The 25,543-nt window shown below is 33.7% G+C and overlaps 1 protein-coding gene across 1 annotated transcript; it reads right to left on the minus strand.

Moving 5' to 3' along the window:
- Window positions 1–692: 692 nt before the first annotated feature.
- TMEM106B (transmembrane protein 106B) lies at window positions 693–25,543 on the minus strand. Its single transcript, XM_003733582.6, has 8 exons — window positions 25,391–25,543; window positions 21,763–21,981; window positions 18,328–18,391; window positions 12,395–12,554; window positions 8,284–8,424; window positions 7,681–7,730; window positions 6,800–6,853; window positions 693–6,074 (listed from the first exon to the last, which is right to left on the minus strand). Exons 2-8 carry the CDS (start codon window positions 21,977–21,979, stop codon window positions 5,936–5,938), a joined length of 825 nt encoding a protein of 274 aa, XP_003733630.1. The 5' UTR covers window positions 21,980–21,981; window positions 25,391–25,543; the 3' UTR covers window positions 693–5,935.

A 25,543-nucleotide genomic window follows, 5' to 3' on the forward strand; every position in this document is an offset into this window, starting at 1 on the left:
CATAGCCACCCCAACTTCAGGAACCACTGCATGAATCTGTCAGCAAACAACATCCAGGCAAGATCCTCTACCAGCAAAAGGAGTACAAACTTCTGAACACGTAGATGATCATTAACATTTTTTAAGCAATTGTGTGTGTGTGTGTGTGTGTGTGTGTGTGTTTTATATGGGGTCTCGCCATGTTGAACAGTTTGGTCTTGAAGTTCTGGGCTCAGACATTCCTCCCACCTTGGCCTCTGAAAGTGCAGGGATTACAGGAGTGAGCCACTGCACCCAACCTACATATACATTGTGTTTTTTGACATAATGCCATTGCACACTAATAGACTATAGTATGATGTAAACATAACTTTCATATGTACTGGGAAACCAAAAAAATGTGTGTGACTTGCTTTATTATGTTATCACTTCATTGACATGGTGTGGAACCAACCTGCAATATCTCCAAGGTATGTCTATAATAGAAAGAGAAATTTCACCTATGAGATAAATTCCAGAGACATTACAGAGGTAAAATGAATGAAACTTGAGCACTGATTGGAAGTTAAGTTGGTAGAAAAAAATAAATCAAAAATAATGCTAAAGTGGAGTTCAGATAAGGACTATACGGATTGAAGAGATTAAAGCTAAAAGATTTTCAATATATACACTGATTTGTTTATGTCAAGGAAATTTCAAAAGTGTAGCCAAAATACATGAGTGATACAAATTTTATTTTTCATGCTAAATTTTTTTTTACAAATTTTATTGTGTCATACACAATTACAAGAGTAACAGTTACAACTCAATTAAAAAAATAGCATTTTGGGGACATTTCTATTTGTTTGCTACTATCATAAGCATGTTTTGTTACATGAACAGCAAAATAATTACAATTACAGAACTGCTCAATTCATAAATGTAGTAAGTGTGTCATGATGGAGGCCACTATATAGTATAAACAGTAAGTGCCCAAACCTATTTTCACATTCTGTGTTATATTTATTATATAATTAGAATCAAAGATTAAAATCTAGGTAATACCATCATTCAAATATCTGACCAAGTAGATCAAGTGTGCAAGCATGTCAAATCATTTTCGAAACTCGTTCATAGTTTAGTTCTAAAGATAAATACAAGACAAAACATACAAGGCATGGCTTGTTGATAATTTATGCCTAAAATCATTATATGATAAAAATCTGCATCTTTTGGAACCTGGCATTTGTTTCATCTGACACAATAATAAAAAAGAGGAATAGTACGATCAGCACTTGGAATTATCCAACTACAGCTGATATAGTATCTCCCAGACTTCTAGTTTCTAAAATTCTGGGGGAAGTGGGACAATTTGAACTATAACAGTCTACATGGTAGTAATATTACCTTTTGGCCATTGGCCCAATACGAATCCTTTTTTTTTAATATACAAAGTATGCTGAAATCATATCACTTAAACACATTTCAATTAATGTAATTAAACAGAAGGTAATGGCTCCCTTTTAGAAGACTTAGAGTTAGTTATGAAAGATTTGCCATATATTTGTTAAATTAATTTATGGAACACTTTTATGGTCAAATATAGATCATACGATATTTTTCAATTTAGAGTCTGTGATAAACACTTGATAAAGAATTACAAACACAAATTAGTTTTAAAAATGGAAATTACCATTTTTATCTCTTTAGTAACTGATCACTTGATTTTATCCAATTTAAGGTCAAACTTCAAAAATCCACTGTGAAATCTGTATTCTGACTCAGCACAAAAATACACAAATGTTAGTTCTAGTTACAAATTTCAGCTGACAAATGAAATTTTCACTTTAAAATAAGTAGATCTGAGATACAGAAGTTAAATTTTTGATGTAAATTCACCATAAATATATTGTTGTAATGTAAAAATAATTTTTTAAAAGAAATGTTTAGCAGTCTTTTTACTCCACCATCTCAAATATGTAAAATTTTTCCTAAAACAAAGTAGTCTAAGATAAGCATCTCACCTGAAACCTGATTTTATAAAAAAGGGAGAAGAAATAAAACTAATTACTGTTATATGTACTTGAACCAAGTAGTTGCTGCTTCCAGATGTGAGCTAAAAATCTTGCTTACAACCCTAATAACTTGAAATTCAATTCATATTGCTTGTCAAAGACGCATATGTATTTGTAAATTTAAAATTTTACATCTTTTAAAAAGTACCTATTTTCTTAAAATATAACTATTATATAAAGAACTGTTTATTCTAAGAGCTTTAAAAGACAAACAAAATGGAGTTGGGGAGAGTTGGGCAAATGTCCTGCAAGAAAATATCTAGAATTATATCACACTAATAAGGCTAAGAACCATAAAGGATTAGGCAAAAGTTTCAAGTCTCCTATATGTTACTTTAATTGTGTTTTTGATGGTCATCCCTTACCAGTTTGAACATTGCAATGTTCTTTCCAAACTGTAAATCAGACAATCTGAAGTGTGCTATATTTTACTGTCATGATACTTTCAGAGAAAATAATTGCTTCATTGGTCTAAACAAAAAAGGCACAGAAAAACTGTACACAAATAAATACAGTCATTTACATGTTCCATAATAAAGATGGTTTAGTAATTTCAAGCAATTTATGTGGTATCTAACATTTTTATACTATTCTTATTTCATATCTCAAATACATTAATCTCTATTATTCACAAATAATTTCCTCAGACAATGGATCAGTCTTTATTGGAATGATGAAGAGGCACTAAATTTTAACAGAAAATTAAGCTACAGATTATATTCCAAAGCATTTTACAAGTGTTCTTTCTCCATTTAAAATATTTTAGAAAGTAACTTAATGCTACCAAAATCTTAGCCCAGCAGTATCAGTATTATTGTCAATAGTATTTGAACTTTTCCTCTAATTTTTAATCATAACAATCTGAGTCAGCAGGGATTTCCAATATATATTTTAAATGATAGAACACAGATATGGGAGACAGAGAAACTAGGTCTGGCTCCAATTATACTACTTACTAAGTATGTGATCTTCCGCCAGTCCTTCAAATTCTTCATGCCTTTACTTCCTTTTATAAAAAATAAGAAGCCAATCACCCTACTTTGTTTGACTCATGGGACTGTGGAAAATCATAAAAACATAGGAAAGGACTCTAAAAAGGGCCAACATGCTATCAACATACAGATGTTTGCCAGAGTATTCAATTTTATTAGAATGACTAGTCTACTAGGGTATAGTTTAAAAAAAAGTTGGTCCAGGAAGTATCAGAAAAATTTCTGTAACATACCTTTGTTGTGTCCTCTAAATAAGGTCTGAGAGCAGGTTAGAAAGTTTACTGATACCTATCCTATTCCCTTGGAAGAAAGCACATTGGACATTGACCAACGAAAAGCTAAAAGCCTTACTCACTCTTTCTAGATTTTTTATGGCTATACGTATGCTTCACCTGAATGTGTATTTATAGTTCTATTAATTTACAACCTGTTTTGTTCCAGACTTATTCTGACAGTTACTTAACTCTCTCTGAAAGTAGTCACATGCCATCTTATATTTCTCTTCTACCTTTTTACTTGTTTCAAATTCTTTTTTTTTTTGACTCAAACTCCACTGAAACTAGATGCAGTTTAAAAATTTTAACTCAAAAGATGAAGAAAAAAGATTCAAACCTAAGTGACTAAAAGCAAATGTTTCTTCTACTTTCCATCCTTTTCAGGAGATAACTGAGTATGTATTCTAATAAGATCTAAGAAGCTCAGATCATGAGAAAAATCTGTTTAATTTACACAATGTAGTTTTCCAAGGTTAAAAGACACAAGCAAGAAAACAAGGAGTGATTTATATATGAGCATATCTAAAAGATAATTCTGGAGAAATGAATGGTGATAATGAAGTAAATGGGACATGAGGACAGGGTGGGCACCTAATAGAAAGGATATGATAAAATGTCTTTAACATTTTTTTTTAATTTACCCAGTCACTAAATGTGTAAATTTACTCATTTTAGTAAAATTGTAGTTAACTAGATAAATGTGAAAGCAGACAGATGACTGTTCACATATAGGAAAGCAAATTTGGAAGCCCTACTATGGATACAGGTGATTTTTGAAGTCACATAATAAAAAATTTTGAGACAAAATGGGACCTACATTATACATAGACATAGATCATGTCAAAATGAGAAAATGAGAAAGATATAAAAAATACAATCAATGTATCAGAGAAGTATGCAGTATTAATGAAAATTGTAGTCAGAAAACATAGAAGAAAAATGAAAACGATTTTTTTTCTTTTACTAGAAAGGTCATAATGAACTTAAATAATTGATTTGGGTTTAATAGTAAGAATGGTTTGAGGTAGCAATGAATTAAGGAAAGATTAGTTAAAAAAACACACCCACACACACATTTGACTCATTTAAGATTCACTCAGGAAAAGTTGGAGAAAATAATATGACAAATAAGGGGAAACACGAATGTGTTTAAAGGCAGAATTAAACAAATGCAGCTACGTTTTATGGTTGAGAGAGTCAGACTGATAAACAGGCTGTTTCAGACCTAAGTTAGGCACTTAGGGATGGGGAAAGGGAAACCTGATTTCTATTACTAGAAAATAGAAAGAAATTAATCTACACCCACCTACATTTTTGGTATCATAATCACTCTTACACTTAGTGATATATATTTTAAATGTCCCTAGAACTTGGTAAGTAAAAAGACAAAAAAAAAAAAGAAAGAAAAATGATACTGAAAATATAAAACGCTGAAGTCAATAATCTATATTTGAAAACAATTTTAAATAAAATCAAAACCAAAAGTAGAAAACTATAAAAAAGTAACTACTAGAGGCATCATATTCCAAATGATGTGGAAAGTGATTAGGTTTCTAAATAGGCTTTATTTTGATATAGCCAGCATCATTTAATGACAGGATTTCTTGAACAATTTCTGTCAAAAGAAATAATTTCCTCATCTGAAACAGTCATAAAATTGATAACTGGGTACCTAACAGTTGTAAAACATGTCTACACCATTCTTTAGTATGAAAAGCAACATAAAAAAATGGAGCATCAAAACATTTGATTTCAAATTTATTTTACATGCCAGATCCAACATGTAATTGGAACCTATTCCCATTCTGTGGGTTTCTGAATTTTATTTTCCTATTTATTATATTTTTATGAGAAACTTGTTTTAATAAATCTGTACCACTTTATTTGACATTTACTAAAGCTGTACGAAAGCCATGCACAGTTTATTTACAGTATTGTACATTAAATGATAATGTCTGAAGATCACATACAGATTTCACAACACTGTAATACAGAAAAATGTGTGAAAAATTTTAGGTGTGGAATTTTGCAAAAATTATTTTGGCTTATAAGTGTTAGGCAATCACTAACTTGAAATAAGTCACAAAACATGCAGATGATTAGCTTCAACAAATGAAAAGCTATAAATCTTTAGCTAAAAGCTAAAATATTTTGTAGCTGAAATACTACCATATAACAATGGGAATTTATAAAACAGGAAAAAAGGTTATTCTTTAAAAGTCTTCCATGAATAATAGACTTTTAATAATTTTCTATAAAAACATTCAGAAATTAAGTTTCTCAAATTATGTTCATCACCAAAATTATGTTTTCAGTAGTGACTTCAGCTATGACTTTTAAATAACTATTGTCCTATAGGAGAAGTCTCAGCTTTTCCCTGTAGGGGATAGGCTGCAGAAGGAAATCAACCAGTAACTTCAGATTCAAGTAAAAGATCCTTGTACAAATACATCATTAACACAGAGTGGAGAGTTACAAGAACTGAAGGTCCACATATTTTTAACTGTACTCTTAAAATAGAAGTGTAAACTTTAGGTTTGTTCAATTTAAGATCTCCTATTAGGAAATATCTCTTCATTGAGAGTATAGGAAATATCAATAGATATTTCTTCTTTAAATCCATCTCTTACAGTTTTTACTGTTGTGGCTGAAGTACATTTAAATACTCAGACTGCCCCAACTGATAAGTTGTGTTTCTTCCACAGTCGACATACTGATACCTCTCCTGGGATATCTGTTCAGAGTGGCCAAAGTATGTTGTTGTCACAGTAACTCTAAAAATAAAGTAAGTGGGGAGAAACATTTAACAGTTATATTAGAAGTTTTTCCATAGTGAGACTACTTTTACACATAAAAATTCTCTCCCAGAAGAGATCTGATTAATGATAACTGAATGTTGTGCACAGAGACCTCTTAAGGAATATTCCCCAATAGACAACAAAAATGATAGCTGAGCGAGCCCTATCGATATAATTACACGTAATAAGTGTAATATTTTAAAACAATTATCTTCTGTTAAAAATAAAAAAGTTCATTGTATGCTTAAAAGTGACCATGGTTCTCTCACTGTAGAAAAAAGGTTAATCAAACATCAGCTAATGGTCAAAATACCAAACCTGTAACCAACAGTGTTTTATCGGCTTAGATAACACCCAATTTATACAAACCACTAATATCTCCTTATTACAGTTAATGACTATTTATTAAGGGAGTAAGGAATTGGATGTGAGACTCAGTTCGCTCTTTTCTTTTCATTTTTCGGAACTCTTGTGATAACCAGATTCACTATTTAGAAGTCATGTAGCCTTTCGCTACTTCTCTGAGCAACCATTTCCTAATTTTTAAAGTGGGTGAAAATTACTTGACCTCATAGTACTCTTGTAAGGCTTAAAACCCAACTGAGGTGGCATTTATAAAGATATTGTGTATATTATAAGTCAGTGTCATCAATCTAAAATTTTAATAAGAAATATCTCTTTCAAAACAAATTGATACTTACTGCATCATGAGTACTATATTATGCACTTTGATGGATATCAGAGTACAGAAATCACTGTTAAAGAAATTAAATTGTGAAAAAATACAAGTTAATACATTATAAATTTAAAATTTTCCTTAGATTAAAGCTAACAAGGATGCTATCTAAGATTATATAGTAAGCATTTGTTGGTTGAACATTTTGTATACTTCGAACAATGATATATTCATGACTTCCTATTTGAAAAACATGTATGTACTCATATCACTGCAATTGCAGAGTTGTTTAAATGCAGGCTATAAATTACTTAAATATTTTGCTTTTCTGAATTTTTATAAACAGGTTATGTATCCTAAAATTCTATAAATAAGCTTATTCAAAAGATGATAAAATTTATAATTATAATTCTTAAATAATTGATAAAATTAATTAACGATGATTATTTTTACCTAAAAAGAGTAAATAATCATTTAGACCCATTGTAAAAACTTCAGAACTTCAAACCAATAAGCAAACCAATAATCATTAGCATTTTCAGTCCCCATACTAAAATAGCAACAAACACAAGACTGTTTAAGAATATGCTTTTTATAACATAGTAACTAAAAATAAAGTAACAAAGTATATATGACCCTAATCCTGAAACATAAATTTAAAAAGTATGTGTGTATGTATATATATATATATATTCATACACACACACACACACACACACGCACACACACACACATAAATATTATATATGTTGAAAAAGAGAGAACAGAGAGGACCAGAAGCTAGAAAAAATACTCCATAATGTACTCTTTCTGACTGTGGAAATTTAAAAATATGTGTAGTCTTTATACTTTATTCTACACACTTCATTATTTGATAATAAAAAGTGAATACAAATCAGAACTTACTACATATAACTCATTTCCTCTGCTATAACAGTAGGTACTGTGTAATCAATCTGAAAGGCAAAAAAAGGAGAAAAAAAATCAATAGAGATAAGGATGAAAACATCAAATATTTCAGATATACTTAATAACTTCAAAGAATTAGAAATTTTTCCCTTTACAAGCTTGATTCTCAAAGATATCATCTTATATGTTTATAAGACACATTTCTTTTCTTCCTTTTTTTTTTGAGACAGGATCTCACTGTGTCACCCAGTTTTGAGTGCAGTGGTGCAATCATGGCCTGCAAGCCTAGATCTACTGGGCTCAAGTAATCCTCCTACCTCAGCCTCCCCAGTAGGTGAGACGGCAGGTGCACACTACCACATTCAGCCTATTTTTGTATTTTTTGTAGAGACGAGATTTCACCACGTTGCCCAAACTGGTCTCAAATTCCTGGGCTCAAGTAGTCCACCTGGCTCAGCCTCCCATGGTACATGAACCACTGTGCCCAGCAGACACATTTCTAAATCAAGTTTTTTGGGGAAATCCCCCAGCTTCTTCAAGTTATATGATATACAAAGTTGAGATTCATTTAACTCCTCCAAAATATTTCATGATACTTACTTGTTTCATATCAAGTGGACCAATAGTGGTTATGTTGTTTAAGCGTGCCTTTCCAATAACTGTTTTTGAAAATTGAACTTGGGCAGTGATGTTTTCAACTTCGACAGAATAATAGTTATTGTTCGTTATGTTTAGTGTGTTCTACAAAAAAAGAAGACAGAAAATGTACAAATTAGCTAAAAACAAACATATAAATATGTATTTAAAGGAAGTAACTTCAACTGTGGCTATGCTTCATTATTAAGGAAAAGATAGTATTAACAAAATGTGAAAGAAAATTAAACCAATTATTTACTTTTATGCATGACTACTACGTATGTAATAGGCCTAGAATAAACATATGACTCAGCATTAAAAAAAACAACAGAAAAATGTAGTTTCAGAATATGGACGAATGAATGGTAGCAAATGTATGTATGGCCTTAGTGAATGTTCGATACAAATAATTTTAAGATTTAATCTACATTTTTAAAAGTATATATACATGTCTCCACAAACTACATTAATAAGCTATTTCCTATTCTGTTAAATACAAAAATAATCATTTAAAATGTTCAATAGTACCTAAAATAATCTTTTTTGTTTAAAACAAACTGCTATTTAAACTTATACAGTAGTAGAGATTTACATTAGCTCTCTATGAAAAAGAAATGGGGTAGATTCAAGTCTTGTTGGTTTGAGAGAAATGTGGTTGCATCATTCCTATGCTTAAGTAACAACTAATATCTAGGATAACCTTCTAGTTTTCTAATTTACAACTACTGCCTCAAAGTAATTTAGAAAACAGTCATTAAAAAATTTTAAAATGTTTAATCAAAAAATGACAGATATAGAAATGATCTAAAACAGTCATATCAAAAGGTATCATAAATAATATCAGTAGACACTAAATTAGAATATTTGTAAGCATCGGTTTATAATCTATAATATGAATAGAGCCCTTAGAAATTGAAAAAGACAAAACTCTAAGAGGAAACAAAAAAAGAACAAAGGATATACATAAAAAAGTAAAAAGCTAAATGACTGAGAAATATTTTACAGTGCTCAAATTCATTTATAGTCAGAAAAAAGGTAATTTAAATAAAAATGCAATACTGCTTTAAATTTCTAAAACTAATAGAATTTCTAGAAAGCAACAAATTCTATTCTTGGCAGGAATATGGATAAAAGGTATATTTTTATATTGCTAGCAAATATGTGAAGTGTTACAGCCATTTTGATGAGTAATTTAGTAATATAGATTAAAATAAGCATAGACTTTGATGTAGCAATCCTATCTCTAAGCAACTATTCCACAGAAATAAAAACATTAGAATGCTAATGACAGTGTTATTTGCAATTGGAAAAAAAAACCTGACAATAAAACGAATTCTGTTTCATAAACGGAACGAATAAATTATATTAAGTCCTTATATGTAATATTATGAAGACATCAAAGAGAATCAATTAAGCCAGATAATTAGAAAAGATTTTTACAAGGTGTTAACAAATGTGAAAACCAAGATGCACATAAATACTAAATTATATTTTTAAAAATAATGATTTTTATTAAGCTGAATATGTGAGTGTATATGTAAATGTTAATATATTAATATGAATATGGAGAAAGATATACAAAGATGCAATATGGGATGAGTTGAAGGAGAGAAAGCAGTTTTAGTAAAAAGGATAAAAAGAGTATGCTAGAGTCAGCAAATACATGATTCCATTTATGCAGTCCTTTACACTGGTATAGTCACAAATGTAAAGAAATTTCAAAAAAGGTCTCAAACATAGTACCCTTATCTAAATATATAAATATTTCCTCTACTTGGTTCTTAATTCCCATGTTAATTTCATTTCTAGACAAGATAGGAAAGAGACTGTTAATTTGAGGTCAGTGGATCTTCAAATAAGACCAAGGATTGATTTAGAAGAATCTTGGAAGTCTCTGTACATGCAAAATTATGCTGATAAATGTCTTTTTCTGTACTAAGTTTCATTAGAATATTTAAGGGACTGATGATGTAAAACAGTGGAGAATAAAAATACCTATGAGAATTAAGACGAATAAAAAATAAGACAGAATAAATAAAAATGCAGTAATAAAGGTCAGACATTTTGTTGCCCAGAGTAGTGAGAAAACATTTAATTTAAAAGATGAAAACAGAACACAACAATTACTAACAATGGCCCTAAACTACCTATGATCTTTAATTGGCAAATGTACTTTCAGAAATTTATCCGAAAGAAATAAACAGAAATGGAAACAAAATTTAAGCACAAGATGTTTTCTGAATATTTGTAACAGCAAAATTAAACATCCATTAAGAAAATGGTGAATAAATTATAATGCGATCATGTAAAAGACAACACAAGACCATGTAACATAGGAAAATGTACTGTGATCTCAGGTGAAATGTGCATTTGTGTATATGTGAATGGGTGTGTGTGTGCATCCTTTAACATGTGAGAATGTTTGATTATATTTGTAAATGTATGTCCATTGTTCATAAATAAAGGTATACGCTAATAGTTTGAACCAGGTAGACATAAAAATCTTTATACATAATGGGAGTTTTCAAATGTCATATAATGAAAATTAAATATTTTCATAAGTAGAAAGACAAATGTTACTAAAAAGTAGTACAACTAATTATACTACTCATTTTAAGAAAGCAAAACAGTCCCATTTTCAAAATACTGAAAGACAATGTACAGAAAATTCAGCCTCTTATCTGTCTAGTTAAAGTTAATCTTCATCCAAATAATAATCCTATTTTTCATTTCATGTTCAGTCTGTTTCAGTTTAATTACGTGGCAGTATTCTAAGATGTCAGGATTTCTGCATAATTATTTAAAACAAAGAGTATAATCACATTTAATTATACTTTCTGGTATTTAAAAGAAAATGTCACATGGTTTTTTATTATTTATTAGTACATATTTATGGTATTTGACACTAAAAAAGGCTTTGGAGATAGGCTAAAAAAAAAGCCTGGCCTATGTTTTAAACATTGTACGAAAAAGAAAATATGTTCCATGTTCCAACGGGCTAAGTGAGAAAATACCCAATAATTCCCCAGTGGTATGAAACAATTTACAATTAGCAATGTCATAAATGTTTTATTCATATATATATATGAATAAAAAAAATATGTACGTGTATGTATGTATATACATATATATTCATATGTATATACATATATACACGTACATATTTTTTCCCCCGTATTGTTGTTTTTAAAGAAAAAGACCTTAAACTGGCAACTTTTGATAGGAAGCAATAAGGATACATGGATCCATGAAAGTTATTTTTTCTCTGTAATTAAGTAGCAGTTCCACTTTAACATACCATTCTGTTTCACTCGCTGTCCCAACAAACCTCCCTATTCCCAGCCACCACCACAGACATCTCTACCTCACCCTTAGCCATACCGCGCACCTTTGCAAGAAAAAACAACTGTCACTCGTCCCGGCAGATCACTGTCACACAGATAGATCTCTTGGCTGGCCAGTATATATCATCCCTTTTCCTAATTCAATAGTTAGCAAACCATGCTCAAACAAACGTTAACATGTAAAACAGGTGGAAGACCTCTTTGAGGTTTTTGTTTTGTTTTCATGAGTGGCAAAGCTAGACAGACCTTTCAAAAACAATATCCTGAGAAACACACAGGGCATTTTCACATACGCTAATTTACAAAAGAGAAACTAGTCATTTGTATTTCATCTTTAAACCTGATAAAGGAATGCTCTGTGAAAGATGGCAAAAAATGTATTTCGCCAAATACAATGAAATGAAAATGTTACCTTTATAAAACCTATCAAATCAACTATGTCAACACTTTGCTAGAAGTTATTCCGAGTCAAATGTTGAAAACTAAAATGTGGTACCTTTTTTCTTTAATTTCAAATGCTAAATGATTCTGTATATAGAGAATTGCCAGTATTTATTATTGCTATTTTTAGCACAACCAGAAATGGTAGAGAAAGTCAATACAGCAAAGGCTTACAGAAAGCACACTGACCAGTGTCACATTTAACAAATACCTTCTCAATAGGGACAAAGGTGCTTCTTAGTAGGACAAAAGAATGAAGTTAAACATTTTTCATATAAATTTATACTTACTGTGATATTTAAATATATTGTACGTTTCTGAACATCATAACTAACATATGCTGATTTTACACCAATGTATTTTACGTCGATGGAGCGAGGGAAAAGGAAAAACACAGCCAATCCGGAAAGGAGCAGACAGACAAACACAGAAGCCATCACATACAGCTTTCTGAAAAGGAAAAGAGAGTATTTAATTACATGTGCATCAAAAATTATATAATGAAAAATTAGAGAAGATATGTTCAATTTCCCCCATATATCAACAGCAACATGTGTAAGACACTAAACGTTACCAAATTTTCACATCTGAAAGTATTGGGTATAGTTGTGTCTCAATCTATTGAGTGCTAAGATGTTCTCCTTAAAAGATGAGACTGGATCGGCACGGTGGCTCATACCTATAATCCCAGCACTTTGGGAGGCTGAGGCAGGCGGATCACAAGGTCAGGAGTTCAAGACCAGCCTGACCAACATGGTGAAACTCCATCTCTACTAAAAATACAAAAATGAGCTGGGTGTGGGGGTGTGCGTCTTTAATCCCAGCTATTCAGAAGGCTGAGGCAGGAGCAATGCTTGAATCCAGGAGTTGGAGGTTGCAGTGACCCGACTGCACTCCAGGTTGGGTGACAGAGCAAGGCTCCATGGAAAAAAAAAAAAAAAGAAATAACATTTTTGGAGACTGAGATTTTGGGCTTAAAATCAACAGAATATTTACTCTAGTGACTGCCAGAGCGGTTTTGACATTAGAATCAAGCTCAGGAGCTTCATACAAATAAACATTGCAAAACTCCCTCTGAATTCACTGAAGCAGAATTTTCACATGTGAGTTTTGCCATTACATGATCCCCTAAAGCAACTGCTCATCATTAAAAATAATAATGATGAGGGAGAGAGAACATTAGGAAAAATAGCTAATGTATGCTGGGCTTAGTACCTAGGGGATGGATTGATAGGTACAGCAAACCACCATGGCACACGTTTACCTATGTAACAAACTTGCACATCCTGGATATTTTTAAAATATAAAAAAATAATGACATAACCACATGCCTCATCAATGATTCTTACTGTGATCAGTCTTTTTTTGAGTATCCTCACCTCAAAATACTTATGTACTCAGTTTTAAAAATACTGACTTTACATTGATCAACTCTGCTTTGAAGGTGTTAGATTTTTTTTAAATCAAGAAAAGAGATAGTATGCAGGTTTAAGACAAGGAAAAAAACTAAACCTTACATGCCTTTGCCATTCTTCTAACTCTCCTGAAATGCATTTCTTCTATTTCTTGCTCTTTCTCATCTTTGTAGATAAAAATTTCCTCTGTTCAAGGTTAACCTCAAAACCAGTTTCAAATAACGACTTCCTCTTCTCCCTAATATACAAGCCCTCTAACGGATGGCCACAATGTCCTTTTTGGTTTCTGAGTCTTGCATGCCAATTACTTCCTATTTTCCTTACATACTTGTCATACAAAAATTTTTCATTTTATTGTTTCTTCCATTCTCTCTTCACCACCAAGTCCTTTCTAAATGCTTTGATGGATTTAATCTTTGTATGCATTACAACAGCTATGAATGTGCCTCCTGCAGATATTATATAAATATTTCTGTGTATTTTAAGTTGCCCAATGTAAAAAGAAAGCAAACTGGTTTATTAACAAAACAAGCAAACACAAATTTGCTAAGTCACTGCTACTAAGTCCTTACTGTTGTCCTGAGCAAACAAAGCAGTTCCCACTCACTTATTTTGGACTCTCTCAAACTGAGTAGGGTAGTGCTCCCCACTGGATTACCTAATAGGAAATTTAAACATGTCTTTAATACCTATAATATGCCATAAAAAGGCATTAAACATGTTTCAGTACCTACAATATGCCAAAATTTTGGTACCTCCAATATACCATAAAAAGGTATAAGAGTTTAAAATCATCATAATAAAAATCTGAACTTTGTTGGATTTTTCTACACTTTCGTGTTTTAATTATTGGTGTGTGAACTCATCGTAATCTATTTAGTGCTTTTGACCTAAATCAGCCCTAGTTGTGAATAAATAAATCAGGTTCTAAATTACTCTACCATGTTTGTAGCCATAACAAGCAAGTACTGTTGAACCTGGTGGGACAATAAAACAACATTCCATGTAGTATTTCATTCCAAATTGAAAAACTGGCTGGTTGACTGACAATATATATCTTCATTACAAAGTTCATGAATAATGATTTTTCTTAGGGCTCTGGCGATAGCAACCAAATCCTGGGAGTTTAAGGTGCTGATGGTTATGAAAGTTGTGTGGTATATTGGCAATTAAGTTAGAATTCCATTTTTGCCATTTCCTGCCCTCAGTATTTAACACAGTTTCTTCTTCTTCCTCTTTACAATTCATGTTTGAGGATTAAATGATACAGCTAAAGTATACAGACAAAAGCAACTGATAACTATAATTTTCTGATAATCTCACCACAACTCACACAATTTTTGAAGAAATAAAGACCCAAAGTTGTTCTCAAAATATTATAATTTTATTACAAATTGAGAAACAACTGTTTCTGGCCTTGTGTGAGCTCTGAGGACTATTCCCTGTTTCTACTGAGTGGTCTTTCCTCAGCCTCATATATGTTCCTCACACATATATGTTGATCAGGAAACAGCTGCAGACTTAAGAGCACCCTCTGCAGCTCTCTACCATCTGGTACTCAGCCCTGCAAACTCTAGTCATCTTGGCTTTCTGGACTCCCAGCTCCATCTCCTCAATTCAGGGAGACCACTGAGCTCTGTCTGGGTTGGCTCCTTACCTTGTACTGCAGCCTGGAACATTCTCAGACAGTAAGCAAGTACAATCATAAAGCTTGCTGGTGCAATCATAGGGCTTATCTGCTTTGTTTTTGTTTTCTCAGGAATCACTGAACTATGCTGGCTGATGTCCACTGTCTGAAAATACTGTTTACTATATATGTCCAGTTTTTTAGTGATTTCAGGTGGGAGTATTTCAGGCATTATTCCATTTTGGTCGAAAGTGGAAAATCCAGTTTCTTTGATTTTGTATCTCTTTGCACTTACTGCTAAAAATCTTGTTCCCTAAAGACATTTACATAATTTCTTATTTACTTTACATATAAAATTTGCAAACTACACCAAAGGTACTCCTAACACTGCAACTACTAAGTTCAGTTTAAAATTTGTTGTGGTTCTCTTTGCCATCTGGAACACAACTTACTAGACATTTACAGTCATAACGTAATATTTTCAAGTCACTTAAAATAATTATTTCAGTTTCCTTAGTGTCACAAACTTGATCTACAGTTAGAATACTGGTTTTTTGTCTCAATTTTTGGCAGTTACTTTAAATTTTCACTTTTTATGTGATGTAAAATATATGTACATAGATAGAAACACACATATACATACATATCCACTCCCTCTTCCAAATTTCTTCCCCAAGTCAGAGGGGAATCAATTTTATTAGTTTTTTGTTTATCCTATTGTTTGTCTGTTTGTGTGTATATGTGTGTAAGTGTGAGTGTTGTGTTTTCACAATATCATACTGCAGTAAAATACAGTTCTCATTCCATTGGACTATTGTGTACATGTAGTATCTTATTCTATCAGTCGTCTATTATTGGTATTTACATTGTTTCCAGTGTTTGCTTCTGCAAACATTGGCACAATAAATAATTTGTGCAAATACCCTTTACTATACTTGACAACTATTTTTAGAATAAATTTTTTCAAAGTAGGATTCCTGAACCAAAAAGTAAATGCAGATGTAATTTGGCAAATAATTACAAATTCCCATTCACTAATAAGGAGTGAATATACTTGTTTTCAGTCAGTACTGCCAACAAAGTATGTTGTCAACATTTTGGATTTTTGCCAATCTAATGGAATTGGCATCTACATGTAGTGTTAATTTGCATTTATATTACAAGCAAGATTGAACATCTTTTCAGATGTTTAAAGGTCATTTGCATTTCTTTTTTGTGAACTAGCTATTCATAGCTTCTGCTTTGCTGTGGAGGTTGGCCTTTTCCTTCTCAAATTCTGAGGCTCTTTATAGAGTACTGTCCCTCTGTCTGTGATATGATTTGTAAACATTACTTCCCAGTTTGCTATTTGTATTTTGATTTCAGTTAAGGTTTTGTCTTCATCCTCTAAGTTTATCTCATCCAATTTACCTTTTCTGCATTCAAAATCATAGATGAAAAACTTCTCCCACTTTTAGGTTATAAAGGGATATCCTAATTTCCTTCATACTCATATCTGTCTATACATTTTGTAATAAAGAGTCAGAATGACTGTTTATAAAATCCTTGGTTCATTTTATTTTCCTGATTATTAAATACGTCACTCCACTGCTTTTTTGTTTGAGGCACTGTGGTCAATAAGTAGTAGTATGTTAATCCAATTTTCTGACCTTTTTAAATTAATTGATCCTTTTGCCTGGGTATTTAGGAGTTTTGTTGTTGTTGTTTCCTTAACCTTAAAGTTGAAGAATTTCACTAAAATGAGTTGATGATTTTCAGGATTGTGGTGTGTTTCAATATGTAGGTCTCTGTTTTTGATTTAATGTTTTGCATTTATTTCTTCAGTTCTGTTCCTATGGTTGGCTTCTTCACACACTCCAATTACATACATACTCAGTTTTCTTTGACTCTTACACGTTTTCTCTCAAATCCTTTACATTAATTTGTTGTGTATGTTTTCATTCTTTCTGTTTGTGCTCTACTTCTCTTACTGCATTTCCAATGTATTTGTATTTGTGTTCTTCCAGTTGTGGAAATGTTTTTTTTTTCCTAATTCTTTCCAGAGGTCTGTAAATTGATTTCACATACTCTCATTGTTTAGTTATCTCATTTCTGAGCTTCTCAATCTCTGCCTTATGCTGTCCTGTTCTGGCTTCTACAGTATTAAAGTGTTCATCTGCTCTTCTCATGAGCCTTTATCATCAGCATTTTGTTCCACTTACTTTCTTCAACTTCTTAAAAAGTATATTTGTGTAATGCTTTATTGCAATCCTTTCCAGTTACTCATGTTTAAATGAGAAGAGCTTTTGTATTTTTAAGAAAATGTTCCATTTTTGGTGATGGACTATGCCAGTGTTGCTTTGCTAGTTTTACTGTTGAAGGGTTCCATCCTCTGTTGATAAACAAAGTATCTGAAAACATGGCCTCCATGTATATTTATCTCCACAGTTTTGAGATGATCTCCATAATATCTGAATAATCTGTTCTCTCCTTTATTCCTAACTCTTGTCCTATATAAATTGGATTCTACTCAACAACATTTTTCTTGAGAATATGTATCTGTATCCTTTTGCAAGATTTTTTGTTTTGATATTTCCTAAGGTCTAAAGATGTAGGGTGGTCCAGTTTCTTCTTCTCAAAGATGCTTAATAGACCTCTGTGGTCTTTTTGCACTTTGTCCAAGCTAGAGCATGCAGAATCTTCTCATTTTAACAGATAGTTCTTGGAAGTATTTGCTGAGGGTTCTCTTCTTTTGGGACAGAGTATTTGCTTTGTGGATCCGGACTCATAGGATGCTTAGGAGCTCTCTTTTTGCTTTCCTTCACCACCTCCACGCAGCTGCTAAGTCAGTTTGGGTTCCTTCTATCATCTTGTTTAAAAACCAGTTTTTATTCTGGGGTTGTGAAGGACACCTTATCATCCAATTTTTAATGAAAATTGCATGTGTGTGTGTGTTTCCTACTGCTATTCTAGATCTACTTCAATAGATTTGAGAAGATAAAGATACCACACTGCTTTCAAGACTTGACCCCAACCAGAAATTCCTTTTTTGCTTGTCTGATTAAGGATACGAAGCATATGATGGCATACGTTAACAGCGTGACAGCATTTTTCCTTTTAATAGTTTCAAATTATTTATATGTAATTTGAAAAAATACAAAAATAAAACATAAAACACTGACATATTCTTAGAATCACTTACGTTCTTCTTGGCCTTAATCTCTGATCACTATATGGAATCAATGCCACCAGTTGGTTTTCTTGCCCTAAATGTGAAAGAAGTAGGTTTAGAAATTACTACGATTAATTAAAAATATAATAGCTCCCTATCATAATCTGGTTTGGAAAGACCAGAATATCATCTGGTGCTCATCTCTTTAGTAAACTGCTCTCTAAGTCTTCAGAAATTACCCAGCAGAAGTTCTAGAGAAGACAGTGTATTTTGTCATATCTACTATAAAAAAAAGGTATGACAAATGAGAGCTCTATTACTTTCTTCCACTGAAAAAAGTCTAACAAGTCCCAGCTTTCAGAGAGCTGAATTTACCATGCCCTCCTTCAGCTTCACTGTTGTCCATTAAGACTGCTATTTGGTTGTCCAGATGATAGAATGAGAAACATACTGTTATCTCCCATTCCCGGAACCTCTATCATTGCAGAGGTTCTTACATTGTCCCACTTCAAAACCAAAACCAGCTTTTGAAGTAGAAGTCTCAAGTTTTAAGAGCCCCCTACATAATGAGCCTTTCAGGGCCCTTTCAGGTCTCACCCCAATCCACATTAAAGTCACTTCAAAATCCATTTCTTTCTTTCTTGGGTTGAGCTATATGCATAAGCTTTAATGGATAAATGGACCTTTAAATGCCAATTTTATAATCTTAATAGAAGTTGGCTAATCATATTAACTATTAAGGTACCAGATAGTCAAATTCTCTTCAAAAGCCTTCTAAAATGCTCTTCCCCCTGACACTTCTATACTCTTCCTATCATCTGTGCTCCCCCATCACACACATATATAATTATACAAATACATATAATATAAATATTTGTATCTTTGTGTGTTTATATATATCGCCTTGTTTAGTGGTATTCATTTGGCTAAAACTACAACCCTACTTAAAACCAACCCTCTGCTCCTATGCATGTATCAGCGCAGCTAAACATAGACAGGCAGAAACACACAACTATACTCACTGGTTTCATTTTTGATGACTCATCTCAAATAGCACTTAAGGATGTCAACAATCATACTACATTTCCCACATTCATACTCTGAATCTGCCTCTTTAAGACCACAATTTTATAACTTCAACCCTCTCTTCAAATCTTCAGTATCTCCTTCATTATCCTAATTCTTAGTTCATTACGTGATAAACAGAAGAGAATTTCCACAAGCTTCTATTATCAGGTCTGTCCACCTTTCTGCTTCTCTGTCCATACTTTATCTTCTCTCTTATTACCAAGAATAAACTACCCATGCTTACAACTTAACTTTTATAGAAAAAAGAGCAGCTGTTTGCTTAGATTTGTGTACTAGATCTGCCCTTTTATCTATTCAAGGACATTGCTTTCATAAATCTCTTATCTCCGGAATTACCAATGTTTTCTCTGCAGATAATTCTCATCAGCATACAAACATCTATTATTCACTCCATCTTATAAAAAAAAATCCCTCTCCTGACCTCAGAGCCCCTTCCAACTACCACCGCTCTTTCTATTCTATGGAGTTAAACTCCTCAGAAAATCTGTTTTCTCTATATATAACATCTATGCACGCTTGAGCCTACTCTATACATGCTACACATGCATTTACCAAAACTGCTCTTTAAAACTCTCCTGTGACCTCCGTATCAGCAAACCCAATTGGCCAGCTCTCAGTCTTCACATTACGCAATCTATCAGTAGCAACTGACGTTGGTCACTCTTTCCTCCTTGGTACACCTTCTTCACTTACCTTCCATGATACCAGACAAAGTGATTTCCTCCTCTCATTCTGGCTGTTCTTTCTCAGGATCCTTTGTTAATTCTTTCACTGACCTTGATATGCTACAGTGTATCAGGATTCAGTGCCAGGGTCTCATCTTGCTATCTGCACCAACTAGCTTGGGACTGTCATTCAGGTGAGCTCTAAGTGTCATCTATAAATTGATAACTTGAGGCTGGGCCTTGCCCTTGAATTCCTAACCCTTATGATAACTAACAGCCTACTGAACATATCCACTTGCACGTCAAATAAGCATCTCCAAATACATATGTCTAAACTGGAGCTCCTGAACTCTCCTGTGACATATACACTCAAATCCTTGTTTTCCATTTTAATAAACTGCTACTACATTCTCTAAGTTGCTCAGACGAAAAACAAAAAAACTTTGGAATCAACCTTGATTTCCTACTTTCCATACTCTGTATCAAGGTGGCCAAAAAAGTTTACTGGTTATAACTCAAAAATGTAACCAGACTGTTAAACCAGTATTCCTCCATCTCCGAGCCTGGTGCATTAATCCCTTCAACTACAGTAATTATTTTATTCTCAAACAGCTACTATCCTCTGAAGATAAAACCATCATACTCAAAGGCTAACACAAATGTAAACTTCAATTCCAACCAAAAGCATTTCTGAAAATCTGGTATACTGCATACTTGCATTTTGTCCTCCTTCCCTAAGGTGTCTCCAAGGTCACATATCGAATTTCACCAAGAATATAATGAGAACAGGATAAGGTATCTTTATTTTTTCTGCTTATTGCCACTGCGCCTAAAATAACTTGTAAGCACCACATAGGGATTATTTCCTTCTGCCTTCCCCTGTGATATATCACAAATAATTTTTTTTTTCCAATTTGGCTCATTTTTACATACCATCCTCTTCATAGAGTTTCTTTTAGAAATGACTGATTAGGGCATAGCCATCTTATTCTTCTTCTTAGAGAATGAATTAAAAATATTAGGTTAGCCAGGCGTGGTGGTTCACAGCTATAGTTCTGATACTTTGGGAGGCCAAGGCTGGATGATCCCTTGAGTGCAAGAATTTGACACCATCCTGGTAAACATGGGGAACTCCAACTCCATCTTTACTATTAAAAATAAAGTTTTTAAAATAACATGAAAGAATAAGCTTCCTTACATATTCTGGCTGGACATGGTGGCTTACTGGTATAATTCCAGCACCCTGGGAGGCTGAGATGGGAGAACTGCTTGAGGCCAGGAGTTCAATACCAACCTGGCCAACAATAGTGAGACCTCATCTCTGAAAAAAACTAAAATTAGGTCAACGAATTACTTAAATTGCTTCTAACATCTGATATAGCAAAGTAGCAAAGTAACTATGATGTCATCCCTATAAATGCCAAATAGGACTAAAAGTTTTCATTTGCCAGACAGTGAATATCTGCTATAATAGTAGGTGGGAAAGAAAAAATACTGGAGGTAGTAAGGTTGTTTTCCTTAATACTTTAGGAACCTTAATTAATATTTTTTGTTTGTTTCTTTTGCATCTTTTTACTCGAAGACAACTGATGTTTCAACTTTAATTCTAAGTCTTCTAAAACAGGTGGTTGCTTAGACCCATAGTTTTTATAATATTTGAGCAAATACCTGAAATCATTGTTTAAAGGGAAAACAACGCAATAACACATACCCCTAGGAATTCTTCCTGTTCCCTGACAAGTAGGGCAGGTGACACTATCTCTTCCTGTAAATTCCACATATGGAAACTGAGAGACATCTCCATTTCTTCCGTCTTCATTATGGACTTCACTATTAACCAATCCATTCCTCATATTTTCAGATGTGACTCCATCATAAGCATCTTCTTTGCTTGAATGCAAAGGCAAATGAGAAAGAGACTTTCCCATGTCTACAGAAAAATAAATATCTTACAGTAAACTTCAGGGAAAAGAATATATTCAAGAACCCTATGAGATATTTATACTAATTAACTTAGAACAATCAAGCAAGAGTCAAACTCTGTAAAATATCTGAAGGGATTTATTCTGAGCCAAATATGAGTGACCAAGGCCTGAGGCACAGTCTCAAGAGGTCCTAGAAAAATGACCTCAATGTAGTTGGGTTACAGCTTGATTTATACATTTTAGAGAGACAGAAATTACAGGCAGAGGTATAAATCAATACATGTAAGGTATACATTGGTTCAGCACAGAAAGGCAGGACATTTTGAAGTGGGTGTGGGAGGCTAGGGGGTGTCCAGGTCATAGGTACATAGGTGGATTTAAAGATTTCCTAATGGCAATTGTTTGAAAAGGGTGAAACTCTACCTGAGGAGCTGAAGTCAGCAGAAAGAAATGTTTGAAATTAAGACAAAGGGAGGAGGTTGTGGAAGCCATCATTCTTTTTATGTAGAGGATGCTTCCAGGTAGCTGGCTTCAGAGAGAACAGATTCTAAGTATCTCTTTTAACACCCTCAAGTATTCCAGGCTCTTAGTTAAATCTCTGCTGGATTAGGAAAAGATCTGGAAAGGAAAGGGTATTCTGTAGAGAATGTGGATCTTCCCCACAAGAGACAGCTTTGCAAGGCCATTTCAAAGAAATATGTTTTTGGGGTAAGATATTTTGATTTCTTTCAAGACCTGCTATCTGTCAAGTGATGTATATTGGAGTCAGGTTGAGATTTGATGTCTTATTGCTACAAAGATACTGTTTTGTTAGTCTTAAGATCTCTTGTTTTGATTAATGCTGCTCTGTTGTGTTTGAATTCCAAAGGGAGAAAGGTATAATGAGGCATGTTTAATCCCCTCCCCTGCCTTTTCATCATGGCCCAAACTACTTTTTTAGGTTTACTTTGGAATGCCCTTGACAGAGAAGTGGGGGTCCATTCAGTCAGTTGGGGGGCTCAGAATTTTATTTTTGGTTTACAGAACAAACTTTAAGAGAATATTCAAACTGTCTTTTGGATTAAGATTATATCTAATCAAAATAATGTCTGAAACAAGAAATCCATTTACCAGAGTCCAGAAGTGTTTTTTGTAAACCAAATAATATGAAATGATATCCTATCATGCTTATAATGAGAATGGGCTTTCAAAATATTAACATTTGACAGAAGTCTGCCTCTGCAGGTTCTCTGAAAAGAAACATGCAGGTTTCATTTTTCTTAGAGTAAAATAAAAATACATTCTACCTTTTAACTAGTTGGCACTAAAGGCAAAAATTGCTTTGTGTAGACAATAACTAGGTATTTAATGTATATCACCAGGTAACTTCAAAGTTGTGTGTTTCAGCCTCTGAAAATTCATGCACCTTAGTGATAAATACGATCAACACTCCTTTTCATCCTTAGATTTCTTGCTTTAAACATTTAAACTTGCAACAACAATAAAAAGCCCTAAAAATTCAAAATCATGCAGGTTTTTTTCATTCAACAGTTGACAGAGTTAAAGTTATAAAGCCAACATTCCACAATGTTACATATAATTTACCACTACAAAGCAGCAAAATTTAGAACACTAACTTTAAAATTTCAGGATAAAAGTAGCAAAATAACATGGGGAAATTTAAATACAGATGTAAAATCTAAGTAGAAATAAATAATTAGTACTAGTGCCTACACAAAAAGAACTTCTGCAGGTAGATAATGAAGTAACATTATACTTAAGGTCATACAATTTTAAAGCTGAAAAGAACTTAATAGTCATATGATACACCCTGCTGATACTTTCCTGCTTATATTCCGAGAAACAGTTAATAAAAAGCAAAACTTAACAATAACATAATTGTACTCTTTCTCAATTTGGTATCTTTTCTCAGTTCCTAAAAATCGTTTACAAACATCATACAGATAGTATTTCTTTCAAAAATTCTCACTTAACAAAACAGATATTTCAAATAAGTCAATTCATCCTATAGTATGAAGAAAATTTTACTTTCTAAACTTGACATGGCTGATGGGAGGTTGCTTGGTGGGTACAATGTGTGTTGCTCCAGTGATGGATGCACTGAGGGCTCTGACTTCACCAGGATGTCGTGTATCAATGTAGCAAATTGCACGTGTACCCCATGAATATATCCAAAACAAATACAAAGATTAAAAAAATTCCATTCCATCTACTTGTTGTACTCAAAGAGAATAAAAAATCTATACAAACAGTATACAAACAAAACTGTAAAATGAGATTTTCACTATTTCAAAAAACAATCTATGTATGTATAAAAATCACTACTCATTTAAATGCAAAACCACAAATGATTTGCGACTTAATCACTGTCTTAATTTGGCTCAGTGACACAATACTCCAGTCAAATCAACACCTGCCAGCCACAGGTAGATCAGGGAAGAATTAACATCACTGTCCACACACACTGTGACCTTGGGGTCTATGCAGAACACCAGATATACTGGGATCATTGGGCCTTACCAGCAAGGCTTTAAGGGAACCTTTCAGCCTCAGAGATACACTGTCTGGGATCTCAGTCAATATAGACAGGCTTTAAGATATACCTTACTGGAGCGCGTTGGGAGAAAAAACACAGAAAGACAAACTCAGGTAGCTCTCCGTTTGGGCCTGTTTTCTGTCCTAATCTAACAGCTGACCTGATTGATTCTGCTTTAGGTAGATGTTTGGACAAACATAACAGACTTTGTCAGAAACCAGGAATCCCCTGCTTTCTCTGCTAGATTTTTCCTTAGCAAACTCACAAGTTTAACCACTTTTATTTATTCTTGGAGACTCAGTGGTTTAAAAAATGAGTGCTAGACCCTTTTTCTCCATCTCTCTGTTATAACAGCGGTTCCTTACTTTACTGAAAGCCAACATGGATATCAGATTCAGTTTGGAGAGAAAAAAATAGATCACAGCACTCCATCCAATTTAAATGGCTCCTGATCTTCTGTGTAGACACTGGTTTTAGTTCTGAAAGGGCTTGAGAACGAGGGAAACCAGCGCCTTTAAAAAGCTCCATAACCAACACCTAGCACAAAGCCTACTCTGTAAAGCTGAAAAATAAGATCCCAGCAACACAGCAAGAAAATTCTTCAACAGCAAAACCAAGGGGGCCACCTGGTGCTCAAAGTGTGAGGGCCTAGAGGCAACCCAGAGGCTGGGCTCGGGCCGCAGCCCGGAGCTCCTTGGCTGGGCCTCGTAAGAGGTGACACAACACCTAGATTACAAGCCCCGAGCGCCGCCAGTTCCTGCTGCGGCCCGGCATTCCGGCGGCCTCCCCTCCCTGTCAGGCCGGGCTCAAGCTATGGCGCCACCGCTCAGCCCCGCTCCGGAAGGGGACCTGGGGACTGCATGTCCGGGGTCGCTCACCGGCACGTGGGGCACTGCGCAGTCCCGGGCTGCTTCCGCGCGGACAGGACCGAGGACAGGGTCGTGGAGTCCACACTCCTGGGAGTTGGGGTGGGGGGTGGAGCAACCGGCCTGGAGCGCGGCCGCAGAGCTAGGACGGGGGAGGGGCAGGAC

This window comes from Callithrix jacchus, chromosome 11 (assembly GCF_049354715.1).
Source record: "Callithrix jacchus isolate 240 chromosome 11, calJac240_pri, whole genome shotgun sequence".
Taxonomy (NCBI): Eukaryota; Metazoa; Chordata; class Mammalia; order Primates; family Cebidae; genus Callithrix; species Callithrix jacchus.

Bases quoted from the DNA above. Each gene is read 5' to 3' on its own strand.
- TMEM106B (XM_003733582.6), bottom strand. From the start codon at position 21,979: ATGGGAAAGTCTCTTTCTCATTTGCCTTTGCATTCAAGCAAAGAAGAT. The intron at 12,555-18,327 runs GTAAGTGATTCT...TTTCCTTTTCAG, and splicing joins AGATTAAGGCCAAGAAGAAC to AAAGCTGTATGTGATGGCTT. The intron at 7,731-8,283 runs GTAAGTATCATG...TTTGCCTTTCAG, and splicing joins GTCCACTTGATATGAAACAA to ATTGATTACACAGTACCTAC.